At 49.7% G+C, this 12,071-nt stretch overlaps 1 protein-coding gene across 1 annotated transcript in view; it reads right to left on the bottom strand.

Moving 5' to 3' along the window:
• Positions 1–12,071, bottom strand: part of LOC135533832 (CD82 antigen-like) — a gene marked incomplete at its 3' end in the record, with an annotated part of 46,415 nt that overhangs the window by 25,009 nt on the left and 9,335 nt on the right. Inside the window, exons 3-4 of the mRNA XM_064961046.1 lie at positions 4,116–4,240; positions 361–504 (exon numbers count right to left, since the gene is read on the bottom strand). Coding sequence (XP_064817118.1) covers positions 361–504; positions 4,116–4,240 — 269 coding nt within the window. The remainder of the gene's footprint in view (positions 1–360; positions 505–4,115; positions 4,241–12,071) is intronic.

Below are 12,071 nucleotides of genomic sequence, written 5' to 3'. Positions count from 1 at the left end.
TCCAGTATAATGCATTAACACAGCTTTTGGTAGCGTGTTCTGACTGTAAGTAATAAGGTGTAATCAGTCTTAGAACAAGGTGTTGTCTCAAGGGTGAAGGGTGAGTCACTTTCTACAGAACAGGTTGTGTTCAGGCGGGTTCAACATTCTGGAATGTTCAGGTACACAGACACACCGTGTAGTGGTTAAGAGCAGCGGCAGTGAAGAGCTTTGGGCCAGTAACCAAAATATTGCTGGTTCGAATCCCGAGCTGACCAGTTGAAAAATCTGTCGATGTGCCCATGAGCAAGGCACTTATCCACTGTGACTTACAGGAGCAGTTAGGGTTAAGTGTGTCTGCTAAATTACAAAATGACATACTTTTCTGACATCTCTCTTTTTCCTGAACTCGACTAACAACATGTGTAAACAGGAAGTGACATCACTCACCAGGTCCTTCTGGAAGTAGATGAGTACACCGGCTGCCACCTGACCAATCAGAATCAGCAGCAGGCAGGTGAAGTACTGGGGAGGAAGAGAGGATCATGGGATATATGAGATGACATCACCCTGGCAACAGTCCATCATAACAATACATAAACACATCCACCCAATCGCCAGACATCATCCCCTGCAGCATCGTTCAGACATCCACACCACTTTGCCTTCAAATAGAAATGCATTATGTATTCAACTATGGATGTAAATAATTGACCAGGATGTGAACTTCCACATCATCTCCTAGACGCTGCTACAATATCCAACAGGAACAGCCACGGGGCTTTGTGTTGCTACAATATCCAACAGGAACAGCCACGGGGCTTTGTGTTGCTACAATATCCAACAGGAACAGCCACGGGGCTTTGTGTTGCTACAATATCCAACAGGAACAGCCACGGGGCTTTGTGTTGCTACAATATCCAACAGGAACAGCCACGGGGCTTTGTGTAGCTACAATATCCAACAGGAACAGCCACGGGGCTTTCTGTTGCTACAATATCCAACTGGAACAGCCACGGGGCTTTCTGTTGCTACAATATCCAACAGGAACAGCCACGGGGCTTTGTGTTGCTACAATATCCAACAGGAACAGCCACGGGGCTTTGTGTTGCTACAATATCCAACTGGAACAGCCACAGGGCTTTGTGTTGCTACAATATCCAACAGGAACAGCCACGGGGCATTCTGTTACTACAATATCCAACAGGAACAGCCACTACTGGAACAGCCACTACTGGAACAGCCACTACAGGAAGAGCCACTACAGGAACAGCCACAGGGCTTTGTGTTGCTACAATATCCAACAGGAACAGCCACGAGGCTTTGTGTTGCTACAATATCCAACAGGAACAGCCACGGGGCTTTGTGTTGCTACAATATCCAACAGGAACAGCCACGGGGCTTTGTGTTGCTACAATATCCAACTGGAACAGCCATGGGGCTTTGTGTTGCTACAATATCCAACAGGAACAGCCACGGGGCTTTGTGTTGCTACAATATCCAACAGGAACAGCCACGGGGCTTTGTGTTGCTACAATATCCAACAGGAACAGCCACGGGGCTTTGTGTTGCTACAATATCCAACAGGAACAGCCACGGGGCTTTGTGTTGCTACAATATCCAACAGGAACAGCCACGGGGCTTTGTGTTGCTACAATATCCAACAGGAACAGCCACGAGGTTTTGTGTTGCTACAATATCCAACAGGAACAGCCACGGGGCTTTGTGTTGCTACAATATCCAACAGGAACAGCCACGGGGTTTTGTGTTGCTACAATATCCAACTGGAACAGCCACGGGGCTTTGTGTTGCTACAATATCCAACTGGAACAGCCACGGGGCTTTGTGTTGCAACAATATCCAACTGGAACAGCCACGGGCTTTGTGTGTCAACAATATCCATCTGGAACAGCCACTACTGGAACAGCCACGGGGCTTTGTGTTGCTACAATATCCAACTGGAACAGCCACGGGCTTTGTGTAGCTACAATATCCAACAGGAACAGCCACGGGGCTTTGTGTGTCAATAATATCCATCTGGAACAGCCACTACTGGAACAGCCACGGGGGCTTTGTGTAGCTACAATATCCAACAGGAACAGCCACGGGGCTTTGTGTAGCTACAATATCCAACAGGAACAGCCACGGGGCTTTGTGTTGCTACAATATCCAACTGGAACAGCCACAGGGCTTTGTGTTGCTACAATATCCAACAGGAACAGCCACTACTGGAACAGCCACGGGGCTTTGTGTTGCTGCAATATCCAACAGGAACAGCCACTACAGGAACAGCCACTACAGGAACAGCCACTACAGGAACAGCCACTACAGGAACAGCCACTACAGGAACAGCCACTACAGGAACAGCCACGGGGCTTTGTGTTGCTACAATATCCAACAGGAACAGCCACGGGGCTTTGTGTTGCTACAATATCCAACAGGAACAGCCACTACAGGAACAGCCACTACAGGAACAGCCACTACTGGAACAGCCACTACAGGAACAGCCACTACAGGAACAGCCACTACAGGAACAGCCACTACAGGAACAGCCACTACAGGAACAGCCACTACAGGAACAGCCACTACTGGAACAGCCACGGGTCTTTGTGTAGCTACAATATCCAACAGGAACAGCCACGGGGCTTTGTGTTGCTACAATATCCAACTGGAACAGCCACTACTGGAACAGCCACTACTGGAACAGCCACTACAGGAACAGCCACTACAGGAACAGCCACTACTGGAACAGCCACTACTGGAACAGCCACTACTGGAACAGCCACGGGGCTTTGTGTTGCTGCAATATCCAACAGGAACAGCCACTACTGGAACAGCCACTACTGGAACAGCCACTACTGGAACAGCCACTACTGGAACAGCCACTACTGGAACAGCCACGGGGCTTTGTGAGCGACTCCTCCCTGTACAGTAGTTTGTAATGCATTCACACTAGCATACACTGAGTGGACAAAACATTAGGAACACCTTCCTTCTATTGAGTTGCGGCCACTTTTTGTCCTCATAACAGACTCAATTCATCGGGGCGTGATTTCTACAAGGTGTTGAAAGCCTTCCACAGGGTCTCTACAAGGTGTTGAAAGCCTTCCACAGGGACTCTACAAGGTGTTGAAAGCCTTCCACAGGGACTCTACAAGGTGTCGAAAGCCTTCCACAGGGATGCTGGTTCATGTTGACTCCAGTGCTTCCCACAGTTGTGTCAAGTTGGCTGGATGTCCTTTAGGTGGTGGACCGTTCTTAATACACACAGGAAACTGTTGAGAGTGAAAAACCCAGCATCGTTGCAGTTCTTGACACAAACCAGTGTTCCTGACACCTACTACCGTACACCGTTCAAAGGCACCTCAATATTTTGTCTTGTCCTTTCACCCTCTGAATGGCCCACATACACAATCCATGTCTCAAGGTTTAAAAATCCTTCTTTAACCCGTCTCCTCCCTTCATCTACACTGATAGAAGTGGATTTAACAAGAGACATCAATAAGGGATCATAGACTGACCAGGTGAAAGCTATGTCAATGGAAAGAGCAGGTGTTCCTAATGTTTTGTCCACTCAGTGTAGATGTTGGAGATGTGAGTGCCTGTGTGTATGTCTGTGAGTGCCTGTGTGTATGTCTGTATGTCTGTGAGTGCCTGTGTGTATGTCTGTGAGTGCCTGTGTGTATGTCTGTGAGTGCCTGTGTGTATGTCTGTGAGTGCCTGTGTGTATGTCTGTGAGTGCCTGTGTGTATGTCTGTGAGTGCCTGTGTGTATGTCTGTGAGTGCCTGTGTGTATGTCTGTGAGTGCCTGTGTGTATGTCTGTGAGTGCCTGTGTGTATGTCTGTGAGTGCCTGTGTGTATGTCTGTGAGTGCCTGTGTGTATGTCTGTGAGTGCCTGTGTGTATGTCTGTGAGTGCCTGTGTGTATGTCTGTGAGTGCCTGGGTATGTCTGTGAGTGCCTGGGTATGTCTGTGAGTGCCTGGGTATGTCTGTGAGTGCCTGGGTATGTCTGTGAGTGCCTGGGTATGTCTGTGAGTGCCTGGGTATGTCTGTGAGTGCCTGTGTGTATGTCTGTGAGTGCCTGTGTGTATGTCTGTGTGTGCCTGTGTGTATGTCTGTGTGTGTGTGCACTCACCAGGCCCAGCAGACAGCGGATCTCGTAGATAGCCCCCAGGCAACCCAGGAAGCCCATCAACATGGAGAGACCACCGACACCTATCAGGATGTAGGAAGCTATCTTCAGCACTGTGGAGGACTCTTCTGTAGAGAGAAACAAAGCAACACTCGCAGGTTAGCACATTAGCATCGCTATGGTAAAAACCTTACATAGGCTAGCATTTTAGCATACCTACAGTACACCATGGGGGACTCCTCTGAAGAGGTGGGAACAAGCAGACTCGTTAGCATATCTGCTGTTAACACATATAGGTTAGCAGTTTAGCAATCGACTACTGTGCAGGCTTGTATTTAAGCAGTCTGATGTAGGCGATACACAGGCTAGTATTTTAGCATCGCTATGGTAAAACGACTTGATTAGTGTAGTGTCAACATCGCAGCCACTGCCAGCTAGCCTACTCCAGCAGTACTGTATCATTTCAATCATTTTAGTCAATAAGATTCTTGCTACGTAAGCTTAACTTTCTGAACATTCGAGACGTGTAGTCCACTTGTCATTCCAATCTCCTTTGCATTAGCGTAGCCTCTTCTGTAGCCTGTCAACTATGTGTCTATCTATCCCTGTTCTCTCCTCTCTGCACAGACCATACAAACGCTCCACACCGCGTGGCCGCGGCCACCCTAATCTGGTGGTCCCAGCGCGCCTGACCCACGTGGAGTTCCAGGTCTCCGGTAGCCTCTGGAACTGACGATCTGCAGCCAACAAGGCAGAGTTCATCTCAGCCTATGCCTCCCTCCAGTCCCTCGACTTCTTGGCACTGACGGAAACATGGATCACCACAGATAACACTGCTACTCCTACTGCTCTCTCTTCGTCCGCCCACGTGTTCTCGCACACCCCGAGAGCTTCTGGTCAGCGGGGTGGTGGCACCGGGATCCTCATCTCTCCCAAGTGGTCATTCTCTCTTTCTCCCCTTACCCATCTGTCTATCGCCTCCTTTGAATTCCATGCTGTCACAGTTACCAGCCCTTTCAAGCTTAACATCCTTATCATTTATCGCCCTCCAGGTTCCCTCGGAGAGTTCATCAATGAGCTTGATGCCTTGATAAGCTCCTTTCCTGAGGACGGCTCACCTCTCACAGTCCTGGGCGACTTTAACCTCCCCACGTCTACCTTTGACTCATTCCTCTCTGCCTCCTTCTTTCCACTCCTCTACTCTTTTGACCTCACCCTCTCACCTTCCCCCCCTACTCACAAGGCAGGCAATACGCTCGACCTCATCTTTACTAGATGCTGTTCTTCCACTAACCTCATTGCAACTCACATCCAAATCTCCGACCACTACCTTGTATCCTTTTCCCTCTCGCTCTCATCCAACACTTCCCATACTGCCCCTACTCGGATGGTATCGCGCCGTCCCAACCTTCGCTCTCTCTCCCCCGCTACTCTCTCCTCTTCCATCCTATCATCTCTTCCCTCTGCTCATACCTTCTCCAACCTATCTCCTGATTCTGCCTCCTCAACCCTCCTCTCTTCCCTTTCTGCATCCTTTGACTCTCTATGTCCCCTATCCTCCAGGCCGGCTCGGTCCTCCCCTCCCGCTCCGTGGCTCGACGACTCATTGCGAGCTCACAGAACAGAGCTCCGGGCAGCAGAGCGGAAATGGAGGAAAACTCGCCTCCCTGCGGACCTGGCATCCTTTCACTCCCTCCTCTCTACATTTTCCTCCTCTGTCTCTGCTGCTAAAGCCACTTTCTACCACTCTAAATTCCAAGCATCTGCCTCTAACCCTAGGAAGCTCTTTGCCACCTTCTCCTCCCTCCTGAATCCTCCTCCCTCCTGAATCCTCCTCCCCCTCCCCCCCTCCTCCCTCTCTGCAGATGACTTCGTCAACCATTTTGAAAAGAAGGTCGACGACATCCGATCCTCGTTTGCTAAGTCAAACGACACCGCTGGTTCTGCTCACACTGCCCTACCCTGTGCTCTGACCTCTTTCTCCCCTCTCTCTCCAGATGAAATCTCGCTTCTTGTGACGGCCGGCCGCCCAACAACCTGCCCGCTTGACCCTATCCCCTCCTCTTCTCCAGACCATTTCCGGAGACCTTCTCCCTTACCTCACCTCGCTCATCAACTCATCCCTGACCGCTGGCTACGTCCCCTTCCGTCTTCAAGAGAGCGAGAGTTGCACCCCTTCTGAAAAACCTACACTCGATCCCTCCGATGTCAACAACTACAGACCAGTATCCCTTCTCTCTTTTCTCTCCAAAACTCTTGAACGTGCCGTCCTTGGCTAGCTCTCCCGCTATCTCTCTCAGAATGACCTTCTTGATCCAAATCAGTCAGGTTTCAAGACTAGTCATTCAACTGAGACTGCTCTTCTCTGTATCACGGAGGCGCTCCGCACTGCTAAAGCTAACTCTCTCTCCTCTGCTCTCATCCTTCTAGACCTATCGGCTGCCTTCGATACTGTGAACCATCAGATCCTCCTCTCCACCCTCTCCGAGTTGGGCATCTCCGGCACGGCCCACGCTTGGATTGCGTCCTACCTGACAGGTCGCTCCTACCAGGTGGCGTGGCGAGAATCTGTCTCCTCACCACGCGCTCTCACCACTGGTGTCCCCAGGGCTCTGTTCTAGGCCCTCTCCTATTCTCGCTATACACCAAGTCACTTGGCTCTGTCATAACCTTACATGGTCTCTCCTATCATTGCTATGTAGACGACACACAATTAATCTTCTCCTTTCCCCTTTCTGATGACCAGGTGGCGAATCGCATCTCTGCATGTCTGGCAGACATATCAGTGTGGATGACGAATCACCACCTCAAGCTGAACCTCGGCAAGACGGAGCTGCTCTTCCTCCCGGGGAAGGACTGCCCGTTCCATGATCTCGCCATCACGGTTGACAACTCCATTGTGTCCTCCTCCCAGAGCGCTAAGAACCTTGGCGTGATCCTGGACAACACCCTGTCGTTCTCAACCAACATCATGGCGGTGGCCCGTTCCTGTAGGTTCATGCTCTACAACATCCGCAGAGTACGACCCTGCCTCACACAGGAAGCGGCGCAGGTCCTAATCCAGGCACTTGTCATCTCCCGTCTGGATTACTGCAACTCGCTGTTGGCTGGGCTCCCTGCCTGTGCCATTAAACCCCTACAACTCATCCAGAACGCCGCAGCCCGTTTGGTGTTCAACCTTCCCAAGTTCTCTCACGTCACCCCGCTCCTCCGCTCTCTCCACTGGCTTCCAGTTGAAGCTCGCATCCGCTACAAGACCATGGTGCTTGCCTACGGAGCTGTGAGGGGAACGGCACCGCAGTACCTCCAGGCTCTGATCAGGCCCTACACCCAAACAAGGGCACTGCGTTCATCCACCTCTGGCCTGCTCGCCTCCCTACCACTGAGGAAGTACAGTTCCCGCTCAGCCCAGTCAAAACTGTTCGCTGCTCTGGCCCCCAATGGTGGAACAAACTCCCTCACGACGCCAGGACAGCAGAGTCAATCACCACCTTCCGGAGACACCTGAAACCCCACCTCTTCAAGGAATACCTAGGATAGGATAAGTAATCCTTCTCCCCCCTTAAATGATTTAGATGCACTATTGTAAGTGGCTGTTCCACTGGATGTCAGAAGGTGAATTCACCAATTTGTAAGTCGCTCTGGATAAGAGCGTCTGCTAAATGACTTAAATGTAAATGTAAATGTAAAAACCATATATAGGCTAGCATGTTAGCGCACCTACTACACAGTGACAGGCATTTTAGCCCATTCATCCCTTAGCAGACACCACGTTCTGCCTCACGTCCGACAGGTAGACAGACAGACAGTAGAATATAACAGACATCTTCCTATAAGGCCACTAAATTCCCACAAAACCAAAAGGAGACCTGAACTCAAACCAGCATATCTGTTCATGGAAACAGTTCTGGGAATTCTGGCTTCTATAAAAAATAAAAGTCAACTGGAGCCAGAGAGAGATTAGGTCTGCATTTCAAATGGCACCCTTTTCCCGATATAGTGCACTACTTTTGACCAAAAAGTCAAAAAAAAAAAATGTTAAATATTGTGCACTATATAGGGAACAGTGTGCAATTTGGGACATAGATTTTGTCTGGCAACAGGAGGAATGATATATGTTACTCCGAGGACACTGTTCTCAGTGTGTGTGTGTGTGTGTGTGTGTGTGTGTGTCACTGCCAAACATTCTGAGGCTTTCAAAGGAAAGAGAGAAGCATGTTTCTGTGGACCACTCCGGAGGTCTGGAACCAGACGTGTGCCGTCACGGAGGCCCAAACTTTCTGCAAAGCCCAGAAAACCCACCACTGAGACACAGAGAGAACGGACAGTTCAACCTCATCTCAAGTATTTCGTTGAAGGAGACGTCGTCCTTGGAGACAGAGACGAGCTCCCCAGAGGTTTTCACTATAACGGCAGAAACATCTGGCCCTCCATGCAAATCAAAGTGTTTTTTTTGTCAGCGCAGTGTCAGAGTACAGTACAGTGTAGTGTCAGTGTACAGTACAGCGCAGTGTCAGCGTAGAGTACAGGGTAGTGTCAGTGTCAGTGTCAGCGTAGTGTCAGCGCAGTAGAGTGAAATGCTTCCTTGCAAGAAATGCATACACAAGATGTGAAACATGGCCAAATGTATACAGGTCATGGAGACGAAGCGAACTCAATACACAGAAAAAACAGTATCCTATTTAATACCGTGATGAAATGGCTGTGGTTGGTTCACGCTATACTCTAGCGTGTGACCAATGTGGAATACAGGAAGTTCAATAATGCCATGCTGGCGGAGTTCTTCTTCTTCTTCTAAGCGGGATGACTGTGGCAATATTACTGAAGGAATATGTCAACCTCTGGATGGGAACCCTCATTCCCAGCCAAAGCAGTTTAACCAGACATGTCTCTGATTATTAGAGACAGACCCTGCAGCACATCACAGATCCCTCTTCTCATTACCGTTACTCTCACGTTGGAACAGCTAGAGAACAGATCCCTTTCCTCATTACTGTTACTCACGTTGGAACAGCTAGAGAACAGATCACTCTCCTCATTACAGTTACTCTCACGTTGGAACGGCTAGAGAACAGATCCCTCTCCTCGCTAGAGAACAGATCCCTCTCCTCTAATGTTGGAACGGCTAGAGAACAGATCCCTCTCCTCTAATGTTGGAACGGCTAGAGAACAGATCCCTCTCCTCGCTAGAGAACAGATCCCTCTCCTCTAATGTTGGAACGGCTAGAGAACAGATCCCTCTACTCTAACGTTGGAACGGCTAGAGAACAGATCCCTCTCCTCTAACGTTGGAACGGCTAGAGAACAGATCCCTCTACTCTAACTTTGGAACGGCTAGAGAATAGATCCCTCTCCTCTAACGTTGGAACGGCTAGAGAACAGATCCCTCTACTCTAACGTTGGAACGGCTAGAGAACAGATCCCTCTACTCTAACGTTGGAACGGCTAGAGAACAGATCCCTCTACTCTAACGTTGGAACGGCTAGAGAACAGATCCCTCTCCTCTAACGTTGGAACGGCTAGAGAACAGATCCCTCTCCTCTAACGTTGGAACGGCTAGAGAACAGATCCCTCTCCTCTAACGTTGGAACGGCTAGAGAACAGATCCCTCTACTCTAACGTTGGAACGGCTAGAGAACAGATCCCTCTCCTCTAACGTTGGAACGGCTAGAGAACAGATCCCTCTACTCTAACGTTGGAACGGCTAAAGAACAGATCCCTCTCCTCTAACGTTGGAACGGCTAGAGAACAGATCCCTCTACTCTAACGTTGGAACGGCTAAAGAACAGATCCCTCTACTCTAACGTTGGAACGGCTAAAGAACAGATCCCTCTCCTCTAACGTTGGAACGGTTAGAGAACAGATCCCTCTCCTCATTCCCGTTACTCTAATGTTGGAACGGCTAGAGAACAGATCCCTCTCCTCTAATGTTGGAACGGCTAGAGAACAGCTACCATCCTCAGTAGGAGTGGCTATAGAGTCAGCCACCATCCTCAGTAGGAGTGGCTATAGAGTCAGCTACCATCCTCAGTAGGAGTGGCTATAGAGTCAGCTACCATCCTCAGTAGGAGTGGCTATAGAGTCAGCCACCATCCTCAGTAGGAGTGGTTATAGAGTCAGCTACCATCCTCAGTAGGAGTGGCTATAGAGTCAGCTACCATCCTCAGTAGGAGTGGCTATAGAGTCAGATACCATCCTCAGTAGGAGTGGCTATAGAGTCAGTTACCATCCTCAGTAGGAGTGGCTATAGAGTCAGCTACCATCCTCAGTAGGAGTGGCTATAGAGTCAGCTACCATCCTCAGTAGGAGTGGCTATAGAGTCAGCCACCATCCTCAGTAGGAGTGGTTAGAGTCAGCTACCATCCTCAGTAGGAGTGGCTATAGAGTCAGCTACCATCCTCAGTAGGAGTGGCTATAGAGTCAGCTACCATCCTCAGTAGGAGTGGCTATAGAGTCAGCTACCATCCTCAGTAGGAGTGGCTATAGAGTCAGCTACCATCCTCAGTAGGAGTGGCCATAGAGTCAGCTACCATCCTCAGTAGGAGTGGCTATAGAGTCAGCTACCATCCTCAGTAGGAGTGGCTATAATGTCAGCTACCATCCTCAGTAGAAGTGGCTATAGAGTCAGTTACCATCCTCAGTAGGACTGGCTATAGAGTCAGCCACCATCCTCAGTAGGAGTGGCTATAGAGTCAGCTACCATCCTCAGTAGGAGTGGCTATAGAGTCAGCTACCATCCTCAGTAGGAGTGGCTATAGAGTCAGATACCATCCTCAGTAGGAGTGGCTATAGAGTCAGCTACCATCCTCAGTAGGAGTGGCTATAGAGTCAGCCACCCTCCTCAGTAGGAGTGGCTATAGAGTCAGCTACCATCCTCAGTAGGAGTGGCTATAGTCAGCTACCATCCTCAATAGGAGTGGCTATAGAGTCAGTAGGAGTGGCTATAGAGTCAGCTACCATCCTCAGTAGGAGTGGCTATAGAGTCAGCTACCATCCTCAGTAGGAGTGGCTATAGTCAGCTACCATCCTCAGTAGGAGTGGCTATAGAGTCAGCTACCATCCTCAGTAGGAGTGGCTATAGAGTCAGCTACCATCCTCAGTAGGAGTGGCTATAGAGTCAGCTACCATCCTCAGTAGGAGTGGCTATAGAGTCAGCTACCATCCTCAGTAGGAGTGGCTATAGAGTCAGCCACCATCCTCAGTAGGAGTGGCTATAGAGTCAGCTACCATCCTCAGTAGGAGTGGCTATAGAGTCAGCCACCATCCTCAGTAGGAGTGGCTATAGAGTCAGCTACCATCCTCAGTAGGAGTGGCTATAGAGTCAGATACCATCCTCAGTAGGAGTGGCTATAGAGTCAGCTACCATCCTCAGTAGGAGGGGCTATAGAGTCAGCTACCATCCTCAGTAGGAGTGGTTATAGAGTCAGCTACCATCCTCAGTAGGAGTGGCTATAGAGTCAGCTACCATCCTCAGTAGGAGTGGCTATAGTCAGCTACCATCCTCAGTAGGAGTGGTTATAGAGTCAGCTACCATCCTCAGTAGGAGTGTCTATAGAGTCAGTAGGAGTGGTTATAGAGTCAGCTACCATCCTCAGTAGGAGTGGGTATAGAGTCAGCTACCATCCTCAGTAGGAGTGGCTATAGAGTCAGCTACCATCCTCAATAGGAGTGGCTATAGAGTCAGATACCATCCTCAGTAGGAGTGGCTATAGAGTCAGCTACCATCCTCAGTAGGAGTGGCTATAGAGTCAGCCACCATCCTCAGTAGGAGTGGCTATAGAGTCAGCTACCATCCTCAGTAGGAGTGGCTATAGAGTCAGCCACCATCCTCAGTAGGAGTGGCTATAGAGTCAGCTACCATCCTCAGTAGGAGTGGCTATAGAGTCAGCCACCATCCTCAGTAGGAGTGGGTATAGAGTCAGCTACCATCCTCAGTAGGAGTGGCTATAGAGTCAGCCA

This window comes from Oncorhynchus masou, unplaced genomic scaffold (assembly GCF_036934945.1).
Source record: "Oncorhynchus masou masou isolate Uvic2021 unplaced genomic scaffold, UVic_Omas_1.1 unplaced_scaffold_2694, whole genome shotgun sequence".
Lineage (NCBI taxonomy): Eukaryota > Metazoa > Chordata > Actinopteri > Salmoniformes > Salmonidae > Oncorhynchus > Oncorhynchus masou.
The sequence above is the reverse complement of the archived record's forward strand: the minus strand, read 5'-3'. Positions and strand labels throughout refer to the sequence as shown.